The sequence below is a fragment of the Chiloscyllium plagiosum genome, chromosome 1 (genome assembly GCF_004010195.1).
Source record: "Chiloscyllium plagiosum isolate BGI_BamShark_2017 chromosome 1, ASM401019v2, whole genome shotgun sequence".
In the NCBI taxonomy this organism is placed as follows: domain Eukaryota; kingdom Metazoa; phylum Chordata; class Chondrichthyes; order Orectolobiformes; family Hemiscylliidae; genus Chiloscyllium; species Chiloscyllium plagiosum.
The window spans coordinates 64590484-64615690 of record NC_057710.1 but is presented as its reverse complement, the minus strand read 5'-3'; the positions used below and the strand labels follow the sequence as shown (position 1 = coordinate 64615690).

At 40.4% G+C, this 25207-nt stretch overlaps 1 protein-coding gene across 1 annotated transcript in view; it reads right to left on the bottom strand.

Annotated features, from left to right (window-relative positions):
* Window positions 1–25207, bottom strand: part of parp8 (poly (ADP-ribose) polymerase family, member 8) — a 361099-nt gene that overhangs the window by 130538 nt on the left and 205354 nt on the right. Inside the window, exons 8-9 of the mRNA XM_043688244.1 lie at window positions 4891–4951; window positions 3263–3353 (exon numbers count right to left, since the gene is read on the bottom strand). Of these exons, the coding sequence (XP_043544179.1) occupies window positions 3263–3353; window positions 4891–4951 (152 nt within the window). The remainder of the gene's footprint in view (window positions 1–3262; window positions 3354–4890; window positions 4952–25207) is intronic.

Sequence of the window (25207 nt, the reverse complement as noted above, 5' to 3'; positions counted from 1 at the left end):
AAATAGAGATTTCAAAGACTATAGGTGCCTTGTCTTCCAATAACTTATTTATATACACTGACTGGCGTAATTGCCCACTGGCTGGGAATGAATGATCACTGTGTCACAGCTCCAATTACAGTAAATTAAGAACTGTGGGAATGGATCTGTTAAATACAGTACTTTAAATGGAAATGGTCTTGGATAAACAGCAGTGGGATGCTGGGCTTGGCACACAAGAGAATAAAGCTATGATTATTCCTTCAGAGCTCACAGGTCAGTGAAAACTCATTCACAAATAAAACTCAAAGTGAATGAAGTACAAAATGGCAAAAATGGACAGTGTACTTTTTTTCTTGAAAAATATGATGGGGTATGTACTTACCTTGTACATTCCTTCTCCTTCTCCCCGCTTCCCTTTCCTCTCTCTTAAAAAAAACCTTTATTTCTATGGAGACCGATTCTCAGTGAGAATCATGGGGCTATATTTTCATTGTGTTAATGTTAATGAAAAAAAGACTAAGCACTTATAACACAATAGAAAACACAAATAGACCATTTGTTCATGTTAAGCTATATATAATTTTCTAGTTTCAGATTTGTAAACATTAACGAAGATTAGTAAAACTCACAACACTGACCAAAAGATGCGATTCCACAAATGGGCAATATCAACTAAATAATTCTGAGTGTGCAAAGAATTACAATGAAAACCACTTTAGGATTGTCAGTTTGGTTTACATTGCAATACACTTGGGGGTACTGGAAGCTGTGTATATTAACACATAGGCTATACCATTTAAACAAAATTTGGCAGTTAACAGTCAGTTGTCATTAACTAGTGCATTGTGCATGGGAATACCTCTATGAATCAGAATCTATTTGTCAGTAAAACACACTCCACTCATGCAGTTTATATGTTGTTTCGCTTTGGTATTTCTTGTGAACTGCCCTGATGAGTGCAAGAGGGAGACTTCAACAAAATGAGTCTTATTTCGGAAATGGTCAATTTTGGCACTACCAAATGACAATTTGGAAAGCTAAGAAGAAAAAGGGTGGCATTTGTTAAAACCTTGTCAAAGTCATACGGTAAAGAAGGTGTGTGGGGTTAAAAGTTTTGTTCAACCACAATTAAGTTAAAAATGCCAATTTTCACAGCATCCATAATAAAGCAGTCTGTTTGATCAGAACCCCTTGCATTTATTCTCTCCACTACTGATGCACGTTGGGTTCAAAATGTACCATCGAGAACATGTGCTGTTCCACAATTCCTAGGAAAGAGGGCGGCATCGTGGTCATTGGACTACTAATCTAAAGATTCCAGAGAGGTGCTCTGGGAACAAATGTTCAAATTCTACAATGGCAATGGGATGCAATTACATTCGATGGGAAGAAGTACTTCCCATTCTCTTTACCATTCTGACCCTATTTTGACATTTGGAACTTGTATTGACCCCTTATTGAGTAGCAGGGAGGATACTGGGGAAAACCTATGAGAGCAGGAGAGTGGGGATCTGCTATTACTACCTTGGACCACTTAAATATCTGACCCCCACTTTGGGAACTCCTGTAATAAAGAGTGAAATTGAAAGCTAGTCTTAATAATGGTGACAATAGAGGTAATAAGGATAGTGATAAACACACATTTGTTTCATTACATGCATAAATATGAACAGACAAAATAGAAGCAAAAGAAAATCAATGTTGGAGGAGGTGGTTGTGTGCTGGTATTGTTGCTGGAGTAGTTTGGGGTCCATCAGCGCCACTCAGCTGCAGACCTCATTACAGGTTTGGTTCAAACATAGACAAAAGGACTGAATTCTAGAGGTGAGGTGAGAGTGAAAGCCTTTGATATTAAGACTGCACTTGACTGAATGTGGCACCAAGGAGATCTAGAAAAGCGAAAGGGTCCATAGAAGCACAGAAAATAGAATCAAGAGTTGGCTATTCGGTTTCAAGCCTGCTGTGCTATTCAATGTGATCTTGGATGATCATCCATTTCAGTGTTCCCATTTTCTCCCGTACTCTTAATCCTTTTAGACCTAAGAATTGTACCCAACTACCTCTTGAAAACATTCAATGTTTTTACCTTTAATGCTTTCCATGAGTGAGATTTTCACAGGATGCCATTCTCTGGGTGATGAAATTTCTCTTCATCTCATATCTAAATGGACTAACCCATATCTTTAAACTATGATCCCTAGTTCTGGACCCACCAGACATTGGGATCTTGCTGTTTACCCTGTCTAGTCCTGTTAGAATTTTATTGGTTTAAATGAGATCCCCCCTCATTCACAAAAATTCCAGTGAATGTAGTCCTAACTGATCTTACCTTAGATTATATTACAAAACAGTTTAGTATTTCATTGGTTAACTGGGTTTAGTTGATAATCTGTTCCAAACTCTCATATTTAGTACAATATAGGAGAAAAACAAGGAAACGGAGCAGCCATTCACCAAAGATCTGAAACAGGTCCTATGTAAAAGGTTCTGAATGAACTCATGTCATTGCTGACTGTGATATGAGAGCTTAACCATGGGAAGACTGCTCAGAGCTAGTTCCTTTCTCTCTTTGAGTCACCATGGCGATTTTACCATTGCTACTTCAAAGTCATAAGTGCCCTACCAAATCCACTTCTGTTCTTACTCAAAGTTAGCTTTAAAAGCAGGACCACAGGAAGGATAGATAGCTTGGAAGCATACTCAAAACATCTCTGCTTCCCTCTGAAACCACCATCCAAAACCCTCACCATCTACTCACACAGCTTAAGTTGGATGGACGATGAAATCATTGAAGAGGAAGTTGAAGGAGTCCAAAAGACACAACCATTGAATTAAGGTTAAACAAGGAACTTTCCCCCCATCTTCCACCCTGTAGTAGCACCAATCCTGTGATGACAGGGATCTGGTACTATACCTGAGAGGAAGCCAATCCCTCGAACTAAAGCACTACAAATGAAGTGCTCACCCTCTGATGTATTGAGGTGGTCTAAAGGGAATCTTTTCAGAGTAATTTTCTGGCCTTAGGCTTTCATTGAGGAGCAGGTTCCACCATTAATGCTTATCGGAAGTGATCTTGGTGGACTGAAACCATAGATAGTGACTGCCTATTTATGTTCTGGCAGGTATTGGGAAAGCAAAGTAAGAATGTTACTTCTCCAACGTCAGCAACATCAAAATGAAAGATTTTACAGTAAAACTGGATGCATTTAAAATGTTTAGATTTTGATAACATTATTGTGAACAAATATTGATATTAACCTAAAGGTACAGAAGTACTAACCTGGACCATTTAAATACTGTGTGAGAGAGCAATGCAGTCGTACTATCACAGGTTCTGTGCGAATTACGTCCCAGGCAACAGCAATCTCCTCCTGTCAAATAGCCAGGCAAGCAGAAACAAAACAATTTATTCAGAAATATAAAAATAACAAGATCTATCAGCAAAGTATAATGAATGATCACACTAAGTGCACACTTCATTCACTTTCTAATATAACAAATATAGATGCAGATCTCTTTGGGTGCCAAACCTGACAGTGTTTAAGTTGTCATTCTAACAGCTCAATCATGCTTGGCTCCTTGTAAATTGTTTCCATCCATTGTCACAATTTACTGCAAGGAACTAGATGCTCCAGATGGAAAGAAACTCAGTAAAGGCTGCTTTGGGATCTTGTTGGCAAAACTCATCACTTTTGCAAGCTTTGGCTTATGGACTGAAATGAAAAAAATCCATTTTCTACTCAATTCAGCTTTTCTGTTAAATTTATTATGGAAAAACGTCATATCACGTTGTTAATATTTAAATGTAGCATTTAAGTTACAGACAATCACTGTCAAGGCAATAGATACTATGTGCAGCTGAATTAGCGAAGATATAATAAGGTTGCCACACTGTTCAGTGATTTCTTCTGGGAAGTCTGCAGATCAAAAAACTGTCCAAAAATAGGACTGGGATCACACTTGGTTGACACATACTTAACCCCTCCAGATGTGACCAGAGTAATTAGTGAGTCGATGAAAGGAAGCCCCAGTACTGACCTGTTGCCAAATCTGAGACTTAAGTCAGTACCTTTGGTAAGGTTGGAAGCTGAATTAGAAATACAAAACAATGATACAAGCAAATTGTAATCTATATTTGAAGTGGCATAATTTTGTTACAGAATTAATTTTCCATAGTTTAAATAAACAGGATGAAAGACATACTTATAAGATTTCAGTCTTCATATTACCTTCTGGGGACTACCACCAATATGTGTAGTTTCCATCTTTTGACAATGAGGACTAGCTTCACACAGGTCCATTATAAATTGCCATTTCTTCATCTCCATGAAAGGTGACACAACCTCACCATATGAGATATCCCATGTGATATTACTCCTTCCTTCAAGGGCTATGCTTCATTTTATCTTTTCATTATTTGTGTGCCACTCATTGTTGCTGGGTTGTGATCACAGGCTGGGAATTTCTCTATATCGCTGCCTATTACATTCGGTAAAACATTAGAACCTAAAACAGACCATTTTCCCATTTTTCCACTAATGTTTCCCCAGCAGAAAAACCATCAGTTCACAGAGACCATTATTATCAATCTAATAATCACTTTGGACCCACAAGAGTAAACTCATCTGTGTACATGCTTCTTAGACCAGCACTTTGTAACCTTTCAGTTGATATTTAGGATGAGTTAACCACATACACAATCATCTCATAAGTCAGCATCATTCTGCGGAACATTTTCACAACAGTGCAGACAATTTTAATTTCAGACCTTGAGAATGGAATTTAATGAGCCATGAATAAAGTGCCCTTCGGTATAAAATCAGGAACGTGATTCAATTTATTTGCACAATAAGTCCATGCTTAATGAATCATGTTGTAATATAATGAACAGCGGTTTTGTTTACTCACGTCAAGAAAGCTGACGTCAATGTGCAGATCGATGTCCACATCATCAATTGCTCCATACTCCCTGAAAAGTGATGATTTAAATGAATGTTTACAGAAATTAATTATAGCTAAGATATTTAGAATGATCAAACTCTTCCAAATGTCATTAACTCTTTAATTTTAGAGATGCTCCAGTAAGACTCTGAATTACAGAGATGTGGTATTGTGTCAATACTTCTCTAAGCTACATCTTCTACACCAATGGTAAGGAAATTAACTCAGTGCCTTCTCCATAATGGGAAGTAAAAGCAAGCCCCTAACTGGCCATCTGGCCAAATAAGCAAAAGAAGGAGGTATAGATCCCCTTTGTATCTTGCCAACATTCTTGCCAATGCAAATATTACCAAAACTGATCAAATGGTTATTCTCTCTGTTGTTCCTGGGTCTCTGCTGTGTTTAAAATGACTGCCTACACAACAGTCACTAGACCAGAAAACAATCTGTCATGTATAACCTAGTTTCCAAAAGACAAAATAAGACACTTCATGAGAAAGAATTTGAAATAAGTTGGCTTTGTATATCAAGTCTCAAAAGTTCAATCTACTTCCTTCCTTTTAAGTATTTCCTTACATATGACAATCATGTAGATATATTCAGGAAGTTGGAACTGCTTTGCATGGAAAAGAAAAAATTGAGAGGTGATTTGAAAGAGGTATTCCTCATCATGAGGCATCTGGACAGAGTAGATAGAAAAAAAATTGTTCCAATTGGTGGAAATATCAAGATCAAGGAAGCACAGATTTAAATTAATTGACAAAAGAATCGACAATGACAGGAGGCAAAACATCTTCACGCAGTTGGTTAGGATACACAGTGTGGTGCTTCAAGCGAGATATACAAGAAGAAACTGGATTATTATTGGAAAAGAAAGAATGTGCAGGGGTGTGAAGGAAAGGCAGGGGTGTGGCAGTGGATGAAATGCTGCTTTGGAGAACCAGCAAAAACATGATGAGCTGAATGGCTCTGTGATGAATAAAGTAAAAACCAAATGTTAATATGTATATCTAATATATTTTGTGTCTGTTTTAAAACCACAGTCTCATAAAGAGGCCTGCTATCATCAGACAACAGGATTCAGCAGAAACCTTCCAGACATTACTGGAACATCAACATCAATCAAGGCTTCATGTATTGTTTGATGAGACTGGAAAACCAAACTATTGTCTTATCAACTTATACAGAGATGATTGCTTCCGAGGATTAAAAGAAAATCCTTACACAATAGAATTGCAAGTTATATCCATAGGATGACATGTTAATGACAGTCCATCTAACCTATGGAATTGACCATAGACAGTGTTCTTTATCTGCAGTATAAGTCTTTATCCAATTCTAACTGTTCCTCCACCCTTCCCATCCATTCACCCAACCAAGGATGTTTGGTCACATGATTCTCACATGATCAAACACAAGTGCCTTTTTAATTAGACAATTTTGAAATAGTAGCATTCATATCACATCTGGGATGGGAGGGCCATCTGCCATCTTCCCAAGTGCTGGCAAAATGCCATGACAGCAGAAAAGTCATAGCAACACCCCCTTCCTTGTCCCCCAACCATCCACCATGCCTTTCCTCCTGACTTTTTGGTCCCAACTGCTTCCCAGCTCACTTCTTGAGACTGTAAAATCACAGCAATAAAAAAACAGGAGGCTGTTCTGCCCATCAAGCTTGTACCAGCTCTTTCAAACAGCTGTCCAGTTTAGACCCACATCCAGGCTTTTCTTCATCATCCAAAAATGTAATTCATTTCAAATACATGTCAGTTTGCCTTTTGAAATTTTTATGGAATCCGTTCTCCACCCTTTCTGATTTGTAATGCAGCATAATAACTGTCTGTGTAAAACAAAATCAGTTCATTAGAGTCACGGTCAGAAAGGGTGGTGAAGAAGTCTTTCAGCATGCTTACTTTCATCAGTCAAAGCAGTGAGTATAGGAGGTGGAACATCTTGTTGCAGGTGTAGAAGGCGTTGGTAAGGCTACATTTGGAGTACTGCATGCAGTTCTGGTTGCCCTATTATAGAAAGAATATTTTTAAACTATAAAAAATGCAGAAAAGATTTACTAGGGATGGTACTTAGACCTGAAGGTATGAGTTATAAGGATAGGGTGGCATTTTTTTTCCGGAGCATAGGTGACTAATTTTATAAAGGTCTAGAAATCATGAGAGGCACAGATACGGTAGATAACCAACAGCTTTTTCCATTGGTAGGGGAGTCTAAAACTTGAGGATATAGGTTTAAGGTGAGAGGGGAGAGATACAAAAGGGTCCAGAGGGGCAATATTTTCACACAGAGGGTGAACGAGCTGCCAGAGGTAATGGTAGAGGCGAGTACAATATTATCATTTAAAACAAAAACATTTATACATGTATATGGATTGTGCTGAACTTGTAATGGTCCTCATTCTCAGTAAATAATTCATTTGTTAAGCAATTAAAAATGATACACGTTGTATGAGAAATACACTGAGCAGGGCTGTGTTTGATTGGATTTGATTTGTTTTGTTATTATCACATGTACATGGGAGCAGTGAAAAGTTTTACTTTTTGTAGTACAGGCAGATCATACCATTCAAAGTGCATTAGGGCTTGAATAATACCATGTTACATCTTCAGAGAAGGTGCACAAAGAGCAAGATAAACATTAAATTTAAAATTTAAGAGGTCCTTTCAGAAGCCTAATAACAGCAGGGAAGAAGCTGCTGGTATATATGTATATGCTTTTGTGTCTTCTGCCCGATGGAAGAGATTGGAAGAAATTATAACTGGGGTGGGAGAGGTCTTTGATTATGTCGGCTGCCTTCCAGAGACAATTCTTTACAAATCTGCAAATTGCAGAATCATATTTAAGTCACCTCTAAAGCAGGCTTACTTCATCATTCAGAAGCTTTTAACTCTTCCTGACTTGTAGAATCATGGAAGTCACTACAAAAGAGAGACCATTTAATCTACTGCCATCAGTGCTAGTTCTTTAGCCAGCACCTCAATTCTTCACTGTATGGTTTATCAACTGAATGATCTCTGTATTGTCAGCTCATCCTAAATTGCAATTGCATTGTTATTCAGGCAAGTAATTTTTATTAGATTCTGTAAACATTTTTCACATGCATAGTATTTTTCTTCTATCTCAATGAACTTGTAGAAGTCCTCTCCCTGTTTCTTGCCTTGTTACCTCATGCTTGACAGAGCGGCAAAGCATCCGTGAATGTTTTAACGGTTGTACACTGGCAGTAACGTTTCTGAGGATGGAAACTAATTAAGCATGGAGCTTTGTAATCATTTAATCATTTTCAGGATTGTCAGGGATCACATAACCATATAATATAAGAGGTTTTTATCTCAATTATGGACAGACGTATGATGATAACAAGAGCTGGGTCGTTGGATGAAAGTCATATCTGAGCCACCTTCAAAATGAAATAACAGACCTCAAACTGTTGTATAAGTATGTTATCCAAACTTTATTCTTAAAACATGCATAAATATTTTATATAGCATAACATTCAATTTTCACATTACATGTAGTCTGATAAAGATCAATTACTTTCAAGACGGTAAGTGAAGTGTTTCATATATTGCTTGCCATAACAGGTTAGATAAGGTTTACGTTTTTTACTTTCCTAAACCTCCACAGTCTAATACTGAATAGCTTAATAGGTCTGTTCAAAATGTTGTTAAACATCAACCGTGTTGCTATGGAATTGAATTCACATTTCAGTCACCTTGAATCAAAGACTCCCCACAATGTGTAAGCAAACCATTCAGCCCATAGAGTCCACACTGACCCAATGAAAAGCATCCCACCCAGAGGCACCCCTCCCCCCCATATCTCACCCAACCTATCCTGCCCCTGTAGCCCTGTATTTTCCATGGCTAATACATCCAACCTGCACATCTATGGACACTATGGGCAATTTAGCATGGCTAATCCACCCAGCCCGCACATCCATGGACACTCTGGGCAATTTAGAACAGCTAATCCATCAAGCCTGCACATCTCTGTGTAGGCAACCAGAGCAAACCCACACAGGCTTGGGGAGAATGTGCAAACTCCAATCAGACATTTGCCTGAAGTTGGAATCGAACCTGGGTCCCTGGAACTGTGAGGCAACACTGCTAACCACTGATCCAGTGTGCCACCCTACCTATTGTGTGTGAACCCATCTGGCAAGCTTGAGGACCACACTGCAATATAGGGAGCTGGCAAGTTGCACTCCCCTGGGAGTGGGAGACAGGACATCATAAAAGGTCAAGGGTGTGGGGGTGGTGGAGGTTCCAAAGTGCAGCATGGGGGAGCTGCATCAAGAATGAATATTCCTACAACCCCGTGTTACCATTGGAGACTCCATCCTCTGTGCATAGGACAGGATCTTTGGGTCATTGTGTCTGTGCTGGCCATGATGCTATTTTAAACACATTGAATCTGCCTGCGTATGTCTGTATCATTCTAGCCCTCCAGCCTGCCAGCTTCGTCCACACAAAAATAAATTTCATGCTCCTTCTTTTGAGAGTGCTTCAAAATGGAGGCACCTTTGTGTCTTCCTTGCTTTTTCAGGAGCAACCACTAGGAGAAACTGTCAATATTGTGATGCTGCCAGCCCTCTGATTGGGCATACCTTCTCACTGTTAGCCCATTCTCTTTTACTAAACACACCCTAAACCTGTCGGCTCCTGGCAACATTGTTGGGGGATGCTCCTGGCAACATTGTTGGGGGATGCCCCTCTCCAACCCAAGCTTGCCAGCCAATCAAAAACCACCCCAAAGCCAGGGCCTTCACCATTTTGACACATGAACTGCAATGGTTGCCCCCTTCCATGAAGAAATTTTTAAAACTAATCCTTTCACTCACATTCTGGAATCAAAGGTCATGGCTCTGGATTACTGAACCAGGACTGTACTTATTAGTTCAGGAAAAGATTAAGGAATTGTGTATTTGCACAAGGCGGCTGTGGCAGGACCAAAACTCTGTGTCAGCATAGAGGATTGATCATAAGGAATTTCATTGCATAGACATTTTGCTGTAAATTGGAGAAGATACTCAGATCTGCACTACGCTGTTGACTAATCACAAACTGTTTGAATTTGTGCCATCAATTAACTACTCTATTGTCCAATCTAAGCTCATCATTTTGCCGTGCATTAGATCTTAAATTCTGGTGTTCAATACTCCAGAGTGCAGACACTGCAACACCAAATACATTTAGGAAGGAGATAAACAGATTTTTATTGGGCAAATTGGTGAAAGGATTTTGGAAGCAGGTAGGAAAGTGGAGTTCAGCCTGAGGTGAGATCAGTCATGATTGTACTAGATAGCGGAGTAGGATTGAGGGCCTGAATTGCCTCATTCCATTTCTAGTTCTTGTGTTCTTAAAATGGGTCCTCGGTTATGGGAAGTCCCAGTGTCAAGTTAGGATAATTTTGGTCTAGACCCTCGCTCCCACCGACCTCCCGACCCCCAAAACCTCACCCCCCACCTCTCACGCACCTCTAAGCAAGCAATCAGTAACTCAGGTTGGCTGCCAAAGATTTTGAATACGCTTTGCATGGTGCATTACATGTTAACTGAAATCCTACAATGTGGTTGAAAAGAACACAAGAAATAGCAGCAATAGGAGGACATTTAGCCCCTTGAGTCAGGTCTGCCAATCAATAAAACCATTAACATTAAAATTACATCTTTAATTGGTTGCTTTAGTAGCGACTATTAAAATCATTTTGAGCTTTAATGACTTCATAAAGTTGTCAAAAGAGAAAATCAGTAAAAAAAAATGGAAATGAACTTATTGGTCGTAACCACGACCCTGCGTACAAGTTCGCGACCTATCGAACAGTCAGAAACCTCACATTATGGTACCATTCCTGATTCATTGGATAAGCATCATATTATCATCGTTAAAAATTTAACTTTTATGTTGACCCTTATTTTGGAAATTAAGTACAATATTCAGAGAAAAATAGAAGGATGAGCTAAATTAAATGACGGTGGATCTCACTGTTTGCAAATGCCATCTAATGGCCAAAGCATGAAATTACAAAATCAAAGTCTGTCAAATTTGGAAAATCCTAGTGAACTTGCAGCAGGGAAGACATCATCCAGTTTTGACAGAATTAATATGGAAATAAAATGGTCTGTGTTAGCAAAGACTTTTGAATTGAAGTTGCTAGGACATGCAATTTTAAACTGATCCTGATTCATGTTGCACTATCCTCTGATTGAGGTCATCATTTTCCTGACTATACAAAACAATGAGTTTTGGAATGAGAATTAATTGGTTTAAGATAAATGCAATATGGTTCCATGGGCAACTTGCCTGCGAGTTGGAAATAACACTATTAACTGTGTCAAACAATTTATCTACTCTGATAGCAAAGCCATTAATGACAATAGCATTACCACTCCAATGAACCAATGAATCAGCTTTGGTGCATTTGTCATGTCCAATATGCATCCAAGCAGAATGGTTAATTTGCTGAGATAGCTTTGAATCTTTTGTGCTGCTTTACTACTGGCACCAATATGTGGTGCTAAGAAATTGTCCTTCTTAGAACCATTGACAATGGCTATGGACCTTTGACAAGTCAAATCAACACCACATTCATGGCATCAATTGGTGCCACTGATGCTATATTGCACCATCATGATATTCGCTTCATCGACAATTGATCAGAGTGTTTATGTATTGCTTAACAGCATCCATTTTAAAACTAATCCTAGCTGGTCGACCTGAAATCTTTAAAATCTCAGGTTATTAGGGCAATAGCAACAACTTATGATCACCCAGTACATTGACAACTTGGGATGTACTTATCCAGCAACTCTTGGGTGCCAAAGAACCACTTCATAACTGGCTGAACTTAATTCATGGTACCTTGATCCAAGCCAAATTTAGAGGATCAAAGATAGATCTCTGCCCAGCTATATTTCTTTATGAATGCAGAGCTGTCTGTTAAAACTTAAGCTAGAGTCATAAAGTCATATAGCATGGAAACAAACCATTTGGTTCAACCAGTCCATACCAATCACACTCCTAGACAGGCCCATTTCCTTCCAAACATATCTTATTCATGTACTTATCCAAATGTCTTTTAAGTATTGTAACTGTAACCGCATCCACCACTTCCTCTGGAAGTTCATTTCACTTTCTGTGTAAAACCGTTGCTCCTCATGTCTTCTTCAAATCTTTCTCCTCTAACATTAACAATATACCCCCAGTTATGAAATCCCCAACCCTAGGGAAGAGACACCTGCCATTCACCCTATCTATCCCCATCATTTTATAAATCTCTCTAAGGTCACTCCTTAATTATTATCCAGCATCTCCATATATCTAAAACCCTCCATTCTTGGTAACATCCTGGTAAATCTTTTCTGAACCCTCTCTTGCTTAATATTATCTTTCCAATAACAGGGTGACCAGAACTGTACACAGTACCCCAGAAAAGTGCTCACCTAACATCTTGTTCAACCTCAACATGACATCCCGACACCTATACTCAAGGGTTTGAGCAACGAAGGCAAGTGTGCTGAATGTCTTCTTAACCACCCTGTCTACATGTGACATGAACTTTAAAGAACTATATGCATGGAGCACTACCCAAGGGCCTTACTTTTAATTGAATAAGTCCCGCCATTGTTTGTTTTATCAAAGTGCAATAACTTCCACTAATCCAAATTAAACTCTATCTGCCACTCCTCAGCCCATTGACACAATTGATCAAGATCTCTTTGTAATTTCAGATATCCTTCTTCACTGACAATTATATCAGCTATTCCCTGTCACCTCTGTTGGGGGGATTAGGGTTCAGACAGTTTATATCAATGTCACTGCCTAGTTGGTTATGTGGCATAGCAGATCTCCCACCCACTGCAGAACATTTCAAATTCTCAGTCTATTAACATCATGTAAGTAATCTGTTTTGTCACCCTACAGCTCGATGCAATTTTAATATATAAACTAAGTTTAGTATGAATTGATCCATTTTCTAATTGCACATTAATCCCTGTGTTGAAAGGAACAATTAAGGTAGGTTTAACAATTAGCCCCAACCCTGGTACCCCAGTCCCCTGGAAAACACAATGAAGAGCTGCCATATTATCTTAGGGGGGAAAATACTACACAGAACTAAAGTGCTTGCTCCAATTTTCAATCCACGCTTTATAATAAAAATAGTAGTATTATGTCATAGTGAAATGCTGAAAGTACAGCAATCAGACTGTTTCAAAACAACTGTCAGAAATCCTGAAGTAGCTTTTGAGTGATAATTCATAGTTACAGGAGAATTGACACATTGAATCCTTCAGACGTAGGAAGCAGAGTACAGAAAACGTGAGGAAAGATAAGAAGCACAGCACAGAAAACCTCAAGAAACTTGATGGTGCAACTGAACACCTATTATTGTCTCCAAGGACTTTTACACAGTTACTATTCTACGTAATGCCCTTTCTCAGTCATCTCCCTCTGTGCAACTATTCTGTCATAGTTGCATTCTTATTCATCCCAGTATTGCCCCATCTGTGCAGTTTTGTCCTCACTTAATGGCCCCCGTTGTTTCCAAATTTCATCCTTGGCTTCCTCTGATTCCTTATTAATATACTGGTGAAACATAATCAAAAAGGACAAGCTATCATTTTCCATTTGTATTACTTCATGATTACTCCAATCCATAACTGTTGTACTACTGGAATGCTTGTGAGATATCATCTTGCGTACGCACCAGAATTTGTAGCTAATTAACATTGCCAAGGCTGAAGTTGCCCATCTATTCTCACAAGCTAATCCTGCTTAACTGTGGATTGATCTTCAAACTCTACATTTGATGTATTCAGAAACACTAAACATCTCTGTGCTTCCTCACCCCAACCACTAGTAAAGCTTACAAAGCATTATTTTTCAATACCAACAGGCAGTATACTGGTAATGCCACTGCAGTAATGATCCACATCCTGAGGCCAAAGTTCTGGAGACACAGGTTCAAATCCCAACATAGCAGATGGTGAAGTTTGAACTAAAAAAAAGTCTGGAATTAAAGAGCAACCATTAATGAGAATCACTACGCATTGTTGTAAATACTCAGCTGGTTCAGTAATATCCTTCAGTGAAGGGAATCAGCAATCTGATCAGGCCTATATGTGACTCCAATCCCACAGTAATATGTTTAACTCTTTACTGCCTGATTAACATTAAATGTTGGCCATGACCTTTGAATGGAAAACAAAACTCCTTTTTGGGTTTCTGAGCTCCACATTATACACAAACTAAATCTTACAGGGTCTTCCAGTGCATTGCAGTTCATCCTACACAAGCGCTACTCTTTTGTCAACCTTATTCATGCTAATGCAACCCCAATCCCTGTTCTCTCCCTCCTTGAAACCTTTTGTTGGCCCCTTTCCTAGAATTATGCTTTTCCTGATCATGGAGGCATGTAGCTATGTTAATGAAAAGTTTGTGAGAAGATTTGTAGCTCGGGTGCTCGTTATTGTGGTTCTGTTTGCCGAGCTAGGAATTTGTGTTGCAGACGTTTTGTCCCCTGTCTAGGTGACATCCTCAGTGCTTTGGAGCCTCCTATGAAGCGCTTCTGTGATCTTTCCTCCGGCATTTGTAGTGGTTTGAATCTGCCGCTTCCGGTTGTCAGTTCCAGCTGTCCGTTGCAGTGGTTGGAATATTGAGTCTAGGTCGATGTGCTTATTGATTGATTGAGTGTACAAAATCCCATGCAAGGACTGCACAAAACACTACATAGGACAAACAGGAAGACAGCTAACAATCCGGATCCATGAACACCAACTAGCCATGAAACGACACGATCAGCTATCCTTAGTAGCCACACACGCAGATGACAAGCAACATGAATTCGACTGGGACAACACTACTATTATAGGACAAGCCAAATAGAGAACTGCCAGGGAATTCCTAGAGACATGGCACTCATCCACTGATTCAATCAACAAGCACATTGACCTGGACCCAATATACCGGCCACTGCAGCAGACAGCTGGAACTGACAACTGGAAGCGGCAGATTCAAACCATTACAAATGCCGAGGAAAGATCACAGAAGCACTTCACAGGAGGCTCCCAAGCACTGAGGATGTCACCTAGACAGGGGACGAAATATCTGCAACACAAATTCCCAGCTCGGTGAACAGAACACAACAATGTTAATGAAAAAATATAAAGTGCGTGCATTTTCTTTTTGTGAAGAAACAAGCCACACATTATTGGCCCAGACACTGTAAACAAGTCGGTAGGTTGGATAGACAGGTGAGAGGGGTAATCAGCATTTTTAGGATGTGCAGAACAGAAAAAAAGGTGGGCAGGGTAATTTAAGTATGTGGGGTGCAAACTTTTGCTTTCTAATGGCAGGCTCAGATTTAGAGATTAATTTAGCTACGTGTTTGAAGCCAGTTGGGGCTTATGCTGTCCTGTGCAGGGTCCCTTCCTCTAATGCATTTGTACGCCAAGAATTGTCATTATATCATAACTTTTTATAATTACATCCTGCCTCCAAGATAAAGTCAGAGATGTATGAGACTCACACAGAAAGTGGTTCACATTCATTTAAATCTGATCTGCATCTTAATGCAGTTGGGAATATGGTCAGTAGTTTTCCTTGTTTAACTCAATGTCATATGGGAAAGGAGCAGGAGAAGGGAATTGTTCATGGAAGCTCAGGACTGGCAAAGGTGAGAGTTGTCAGTGGTGAAGAGGAGCTAGGTGGTGTTGGGTTGGGGACCTGGGGAAATGAAAAAGTGATCCAGGTTTGGATAGAGGCTGGGTTGGTGCATGTAACAGGGGGATCTGTGAAGGGGGATGTGGGCTAGTCAGTCAAGGAGTGAAAATGAGATGCATAAAGAGCACCATTAGCACTGTCCATGTGTGGGCCCATCCCAGGGTGTTAGCTTGCAGAATCCTTCCAAGGCTTTGAGTTCACTTACACCATTTGAAGGACCACCATTCAATATCCTTTATAACATAAAGGAGGGAGGTTCTGGATTAGTGGTGCTGGAAGAGCACAGCAGTTCAGGCAGCATCCGAGGACAGGCAAAATCGACGTTTCGGGCAAAAGCCCTTCATCAGGAATAAAGGCAGAGAGCCTGAAGCGTGGAGAGATAAGCTAGAGTAGGGTGGGGGCGGGGATAGAGTAGCATAGAGTACAATAGGTCAGTGGGGGAGGAGATGAAGGTGATAGGTCAGGGAGGAGAGGGTGGAGTGGATAGGTGGAAAAGGAGCTGGGCAGGTCGGACAAGTCCGGACAAGACAAGGGGACAGTGTTGAGCTGGAGGTTAGAAACTAGGATGAGGTGGGGGAAGGGGAAATGAGGAAGCTGTTGAAGTCCACATTGATGCCCTGGGGTTGAAGTGCTCCGAGGCGAAAGATGAGGCGTTCTTCTTCCATGCGTCTGGTGGTGAGGGAGCGGCAGTGGAGGAGGCCCAGCACCTCCATGTCCTCGGCAGAGTGGGAGGGGGAGTTGAAATGTTGGGCCACGGGGCAGTTTGGTTTATTGGTGCAAGTGTCTCGGAGATGTTCCCTAAAGCGCTCTGCTAGGAGGCGCCCAGTCTCCCCGATGTAGAGGAGACCGCATCGGGAGCAACGGATACAATAAATGATATTAGTGGATGTGCAGGTAAAACTTTGATGGATGTGGAAGGCTCCTTTAGGGCCTTGGATGGAGGTGAGGGAGGAGGTGTGGGAACAGGTTTTACAGTTCCTGCGGTGGCAGGGGAAAGTGCGAGGATGGGAGGATGGGTCGTAGGGGGGCGTGGACCTGACCAGGTAGTCACAGAGGGAACGGTCTTTGCGGAAGGCGGAGAGTGGTGGGGAGGGAAATAGATCCCTGGTGGTGGGGTCTGTTTGGAGGTGGCGGAAATGTCGGTGGATGATTTGGTTTATGCGAAGGTTGTAGGGTGGATGGTGGGAGGTTCAGCCGAATCTGGAGGTTTAGCCATGTCCCACAGATTGGTGGGTACAACACTGGACACAAATACAAACAATTAGTAACAAGTGTATGCAAAACACACATTATCTTTTCCATATTAACAAATTCCCTAACACTTCTGTAAACATCAAGGCATTCCAACCATGAGGAGTCCCAGTTCATTTAGCTCTCTGACTAGGCTATTTGCAATGAATAATGATGATACGTGCATGAATGAAGTGAAGCAAATGCAATGAGGAACATTTACAAGAGAAATTTGAATTTGGAAAATACCAACGCCACCTTTGTGATCTCATTAGGTCTTATGCTAATGGAATTGGATTTGTGTAGGAAAGTCTTGGTTATGATACACAGCCTTCCTGTTTGACCAGCAGACTTTCTTTTTCAAAAAAAAAACAATGTTGTGGTTGCAGCTTTCTTAGCTGATGGTGATTTTCACTGCTGAAAACCTTCCCCGCTACATCACTGCACTATGCATGCATGCCATCAGCACTTTAATTATAATCGCATGGAAACCAGCAAACAGCAAGAGAGTGGAAGAGAAACCCACTTCCTTTTAGCATCGGGAACAGTGCACCTGCATAAAGCTCCATCTAATGTTTCAGGAAACTACAGAATTAGCCCAGTTCACTGCACTAAATGGGGGAGAGCAATAAGGAAGCTGTCACAAAAAGGAATTTGCACAGAATCACAGTGTTTCATGGTCTGATGGATGCAAACAATGTACTGTACTTTGTGTACTCAGTATGTAAAATAAAAATCAACAATACAACTGCATATTACAGAGGCTTTTTACTGAGTACGATGACTAACCGTCAAATGCAACTAGCTATTTATATGTACCAATTACACATAGTAATGGTGGGCTCAGAGCACATAAATCCTCACACCAACTTCCCAGAACCAGAGCTGACTCAAGTCATTCAAATAAGTTTAGTTTTTATAGAATAAAGATATACATTTTAAATCCTGCATTGATTTAAAGGGTAATCATGCATTTTAACCATTTTGTATACTGTCTGAAACCTAAAATTATTTTTGAAACTCCAACTCTAAAAGGTTCAGTCAAGCTCTGTGCACTTTGTAACATTGACTTGATAACATATTAAACTTATACTCCACGAAGTCTGAAGATCAAGCAGTATGTCATGAGGATCTCATTTCAGTGTTATACTATCACATCGACATTTTTGTGGAGCAGAAACCATTTTGCAGTCATGCACTTTGCTTTGTGAGTCAGCTGATCAATATGACAGACAAATATGGTTTGGGGATGTCTCTTTCTCAAATCCACCATAATTATACTGCTACTTGAAATTGATTGCTGGTGTAAGGCCATGTTTAAATAATTCATATATAAATATTAATGCAGCATTGGAGCCTGCTCTGTGTGTCACACAAAGCACCAGTGCTAGCATCAGTTTTTATGTATGCACACCCACACACAGCTGCTTAGACAAGAAGCAGAGCAATATATCTGCGCTATTTACAAAAAAACACAAATTTAATTTTAAGCACCAGCATTCTAAAACATCTCATAAATTAGCAATAAATCATTAGCATGCAGAAAAGAACAATCAAAATGTAGCAGCATGCCACAAAAGGTCATTTTTTTTCTGAAAGATAGTCTTAATAATTTAATGTTGTTTGTGTGGGAAATTACAAATCAAGTTATAGTTGGAATAACATTAAATGTACAAACCTGACCACAGTAATAAGTAGCATCTACAGATTGTCCTTTTGACATGATGTAAAATTGATATTAAACTAAAAATTGGCAAATGCCACCTTTCACAGTGGATCAGAGTACTGTAGTATTAAAAATTAAGAAATGCACATCTGATTCAACAAATCTGTAGCTTATTCAACACTTTAGACATCAGATTGTGTTGAACCACACTCAGGATGCACTGAGGATAATTATAAAGTACTTGTGCTCCTGTCACGGAGCTTCATTCAGAAGCAACACATGAATTGGGATATTCATCACACAAAATCATTTATTCATAAGGACGGGAAACTTCAGGAAGCACAGCCTCAAATCCCCACAGCACCTTCTTGATTGTTCGAAGCAAAAAGTCATACATTTACCCAAACAGCTCACGTCTTGTTCAACAGTCACATCCACACTCCTTCTCCCAAATCCCAACGAAGCAACTGGAAAGTGTATAGTGTAATGCAAATAAAAACTGCATCAAATATCTGTTATCTATTTTAATCAAGATGTTATTCTGTTTAAAGTAAAGATTTGTTCACAGAAGAGAATTCAAGATACTGTGAATGTTGTAAAACATAGAATCATAAATGGCTCCAGATCAAAATTAGGCCATGCAGCCCGTCATGCCTATATTGGCCTTTGAAGGGAACAACGTACCAAGTGCCATTCCCTGACTTTGCTCAATCATCCTACAAGATTTTCTTTTTCAGCTAATGATCCAATTCCCTTTTGAACTTGCCGCCAAGTTCTCAATCTGCATGAGTAATCTTTTCTTTATGTCACTGTTGATTCTTTGAACAACTGCCCTTGAATTTATGCAGTATGTTCCTTGATCCTTTCACCAATGGACAGTTTCTCTGTACCTACTCTGTCCAAATCCCTCATTTTGAATTCCTTGATCAAATCTCCTCTCAACTTCATCTTCCTCAAGGAAAACAGTTCCAATTGCTCCAACCTTCCACCTACCTGACATTCCTCAGCCCTGGAACCATTCTCATGAATGTTTTTCACATCCTCTCTGAAGACTTCACAACTTTCCTGACGTATGGCTCCCGGAACTGTGGAAAATTCTCCAGTTGAGACCAAAAAGGAGTGTTTTACACTTAGTTCTTATATAAATAACAGAAAATGCCAGAAACTCTCAGTGTGAGAAATTCTCAGAGTGAAAAATATAGTTAAGGAGCAGGACTTTTTTTGAGAGAAGCTGAGATACTGTCAGTTGAGCAGAGAGCAGGGCACAGTTCAAATTGCAGAAGTCATCGAAGAGAACCAGGGAGGCATATTTATGTCACTTGGTAAATAAATGGCTGCTGCAAGGAGTGGCAGATGGAGTTTAATTTAGATAAATGTGAAATATTGCATTTTGGAAAAGCAAACTGGGGCAGGACTTATACAGTCAATGGTAGGGCTTTAGGAAGAAACAAAGAGATCTAGTGGTGCAGGTGCATAGTTCCTTGGAAGTGGAATTGCAAGTAGACAGGGTGGTGAAAAAGGCATTTGGCATGCTGGCTTCATTAGTCAGAGCATTAAGTATAGGAGTTGCAATGTCATGTTACGGCTGTACAGGACATTGTGAGGTTCCTTTTAGAATATTGAAACAATCTGGTCGTCCTTCTGTAGGAAAGATGTTATTGAACTTGTGAGGGTGCAGAAAAGATTTACAAGAATGCAGATGGGAGGAGGGTTTGATTTATAGGGAGAAGCTGAATAGGCTGGGGCCTTAGTATTGAAGACTGAGGGGTGACCTTATAGTGGTTTACAAAATCATGAGGGGGATGGATAGGATGAATAGTCAAGGTCTTTTCTCTAGGTTGGGGGAGTCCAAAACTAGACAGCATAGGTTTAAGGTGAAATGGGAAAGATTTAAAAAGGACCTAAAGGGTAATTGTTTTCATACAAAGTGTATGAAATGAGCTGCGAGAGGAAATAGTGGACGCTGGTACAATTGCAACATTTAAAAGCATCTGGATGGGTATATGATTAGAGAGATATGGACCAAGTGCTGGCAAATGGGACTAAGTCATATTGTGTTGTCTGGTCAGTGTGGATGAGTTGGACCAAAGGGTCTGTTCCTGTGCAGTGTGACTCTATGAAATTGGCAAGAGCAGATCATTTGGCCCCTCAAACCAGGAGATGATGTTTTACCTCAGCTGTATCATCTCACACTTTTCCCATATTACCTAATTCTCGAAGTATCCAAACATTCATCGAATTCTACCCTGGTTCTGTTCAATTACTGAATATCCATGTCCTCTGGAATTGAGAATTTCAACAATTCACAACATTTTGTGTTCAGGCATTTAGAGTCATAGAGACATAGAGATGTCCAGTACGGAAACAGGACCTTTGGTCCAACACGTCCATGCTAACCTAATCTAGTCCCATCTGCCAGCACCCAGCCTATATCCCTCCAAACCCCTCCTATTTATACATCCATCCAAATGTCTTTTAAATGTTGCCTCTGCTTCCTCTGGCAGCTTATTCCATGCAGGCACCAGCCTCTGCATAAAAATGTTTCTCCTTAGGGCTCTTTTATATCTTTCCCCTCTCACCCTAAACCTATGCCCTCCATTTCTGGCGTCCCCCACTCCAGGGAAAAGACTTTGTCTATTTATCCTATCCATGCCTCTCATGATTTTATAAACTTCTATAAGGTCAGCCCTCAGCCTCCGGTGCTCCATGGAAAACAGCCCCAGCCTGTTCCGCCTCTCCCTGTAGCTCAAATCCTCCAACCCTGGCAACATCCTTGTAAATCTTTTCTGAACCCTTTCAAGTTTCACAACATCCTTCCAATAGGAAGGAGACCAGAAATGCATGCAATATTCCAACAGTGGCCTAACCAATATCCTGTACAGCCGCAACATGACCTCACAACTCCTGTACTCAATACTCTGACCTATAAAGGAAAGCATACCAAATGGCAAAGGGTCAGTTAGACTCAAAACATCAGCTCTTTTCTCTTCCTACAGATGCTGCCAGATCTGCTGAGATTTTCCAGCATTTTCTCTTTTGGTTTCAGATTCCAGCATCCACAGTAATTTGCTTTTATACCAAATGCCTTCTTCACTATCCTATCTACCTGCAACTCCACTTTCAAGGAACTATGAACCTGCACTCCAAGGTCTCTTTGTTTCTGAGATTGTGCCCTCTGGCTCTTCACTTGTCAACTAGGGAAACACCCACTCAGCATAATTTAGTCACCTAGAGAATTTCATTGTGGTGTAATTAGAATTGAATAGTTGCAGTCATAAAATAGTTATTTATAGATATCAACCTCAGCTCCTGATTAGGGAGGAGAGTGACATTAGCTCAAAATAATTGGTGATGACAAGTCTTCCACACTTCCTAGATAGTCAGTGAGTCACTGGAGACTTGATAAACTTCCTAATATGACTGTAGCAATAGCAAAACAATGATTATGGTGCAGGTTGCAAAAACAAAATAAAATCTTATTCGCGAATCATTTCCTATCATAAAATAAACTTGGGCAGATGAGAATATGATCAAGCTTAATTGCTCCTCAGTTCCACCCCATCATTAATTAGCCCATAAACCTGCTAGACCTTATCCTCACCAAACTACCTGATCATCAGTACCAGTTGCAACAGGTAGGTAAAAACAATGACTGCAGATGCTGGAAACCAGATTCTGGATTAGTGGTGCTGGAAGAACACAGCGGTTCAGGCAGCATCCAAGGAGCAGCAAAATCGACGTTTCGGGCAAAAGCCCTTCATCAGGAATACAGGCAGAGAGCCTGAAGGGTGGAGAGATAAGTGAGAGGAGGGTGGGGGTGGGGAGAAAGTAGCATAGAGTACAATAGGTGACTGGGGGAGGGGATGAAGGTGAAAACGGTGAATCTGACCATTAAATTCCCAAACATGAATTTGGCCCTAGAAGTCAATCAGCGAATTATTTTTAAACGATGGCAAAGAAGATAGGATTTGAGATCCTGATCAATTTCCCCAATTTTCTTCCTGAGCGCTGGCAAAAAAAAACAGGTAACAAGTGGCCTGGGGAAGCAACAGAGGAACTGTTATAATGAGAACTAAAAGCCCATGAAAGCACATGGCCACATCTCTCCTTCTACTACATCTCCAGGAACCTTCAGAACAGCTCATGCATACGACACAGAATTCATTTTGATATATCTTTAGGAGCTTTGTGTTCCCTTTAATTGTGGATTCACCATTTTTGTTCACACAAATGAGTACCAGACTGCAACACTGATATTACAGGGTGAGCTCCCTTCAGAGAGGGACTGCTGCTGGGAAGATGTAAATAGCCATGGTGGGGAAGGGGGCTTATTGTTTGGCAGAATTTCTGCCCTGTGCCTCTCCCTCTCATGAAAGGAGGAAAAATCCAAGTGGCTATGAAAATAGACACTAGGGCAAGGCACTGATAGAATTCTGGTTGCCAAGGGAACACAACCTAGTAAGAATTAGCAAAATTCATGAAGGTTGGAAGGTGGATGTGCTAATGCTTGGGGTAATGAAGTGGTGGTGGGAGGCATCTATGTTGGACAGGGAGAAATATCTGAAATGCATTAAAATTGTCATCTTCACAAATCAGTTTTCAATACTCCACCTTGACCCTGACATCTGAAATGCACTTCACTCGCTTGACAATCATTTCAAGACATCACAGAATACAGAGTTATGGATATTTTAAATCATATGGCGAATTAAGTGAAGGAGACAATGCCATTAATGCAGAACACAAACCAAAAAAAAAATCAGCAGAAGAAGAGATAAATATTATTGGATTAGCTTCATTCTCTTTTCTCTCAGATTTTCATTTGAATACAGACATCCGCTGACTGAACATTGCCATTTTGAGTAGGCCTTTGCATTCTTTTCTCCTAGTTTCCCTTCCTCCCCTTCACTGAGCTAGTTTTTAATTAGTCTGCAAATGATTTTGCCAAGAATATTTCTTTCAGATTCTTGAGAACATTTTTAATAATTAAAGTCTCCTGCTAAACAAACATTTCAACAAACCTTTCAAAGCTGAACAGTAAGCACTGAATATTCCTCTAATTATGCTAAAACCAGACTGAAGCCTTTCACAGGGATAAATACTCACTGGAAATACGAAAAATTTTATTTAATTTCAGAGTTAACAGCATGAAAAACATACACTGCACATCAAAACATCTACTGCAGAAATGAGAAAATATTCCAGATCAATAGAACATAGTAAATAAATCAATCAGAACACAATAAAGGTATTATGTAGCCATTCAATTCAGTTACAACTTCAAAGACTGGATATTACAGTTTCTTTGACGGAAGCATATGTTAAATATATTCGGTGGCTACCTCACTCATTCCCACCTAACCCTGAACTCAACCCCATAAGACAGAGAGTCGACAGAACACCAAAGACTGATAGCCAATAACCAAACATAAATCAATAATTAAGGGTCAATTGAGCTTTGAGCATGCTCAACTGACCCCAATATTACCTTGCCCATACCATTGTGCCGTTGATGTGGACAAACAAGGTCTGGCTGCACAGCCTTCTTTTAAAGATTTTACAATGGCAGGGAGGAAGGAGGGTATTATTTTCCCATCAGGAGCTCCCCACCAGAATTCAGCACACCCTCCTCCTTTGAACCTGCCTTGATTACAAAATCCATCCCTCTGCTTGCATCATTCCCTCCCTTAGGTCATCAAATCCCTACACGGACGTATCTGTTCCACGGTTCCACCAGGATTCCTTTGTGGGCCTGCCCACAGTCCTGGCAGTGGCCACTACGGAGGTCTAGTCTTGCCCAGACCCTTGGAGTTTCCCACCATCAAATCAGTTTAGGTGCTCCAGACAACAAAGTTAAAAATCACGCAACACCAGGTTATAGTCCAACAGGTATATTTGGAAGTACTAGCTTTTTTGAGCACTGCTCCTTCATCAGGTAGCTAGTGGGGCATAGAACATAGAACAATACATCACAGAACAGGCCCTTCGGCCCACGATGTTGTGCCGAACATTTGTCCTAGCTTAAGCACCTATCCATGTACCTATCCAATTGCTATCCATGTACCTATCCAATTGCCGCTTAAAGGTCACCAATGATTCTGACTCTGCCACTCCCACAGACAGCGCATTCCATGCCCCCACCACTCTCTGGGTAAAGAACCTACCCCTGACATCCCCCCTATACCTTCCACCCTTCACCTTAAATTTATGTCCCCTTGTAACACTCTGTTGTACCCAGGGAAAAAGTCTCTGACTGTCTGCTCTATCTATTCCCCTGATCATCTTATAAACTTCTATCAAGTCCCCCCTCATCCTTCGCCGTTCCAATGAGAAAAGGCCTAGCACTCTCAACCTATCCTCGTACGACCTATTCTCTCCAGGCAACCTAGCACTCTCAACCTATCCTCGTATGACCTATTCTCCATTCCAGGCAACATCCTGGTAGATCTTCTCTGCACCCTCTCCAAAGCTTCCACATCTTTCCTAAAGTGAGGCGACCAGAACTGCACACAGTACTCCAAATGTGGCCTAACCAAAGTCCTGTACAGTTGCAACATCACTTCACGACTCTTGAATTCAATCCCTCTGCTAATGAACGCTAATACACCATAGGCCTTCTTACAAGCTCTATCCACCTGAGTGGCAACTTTCA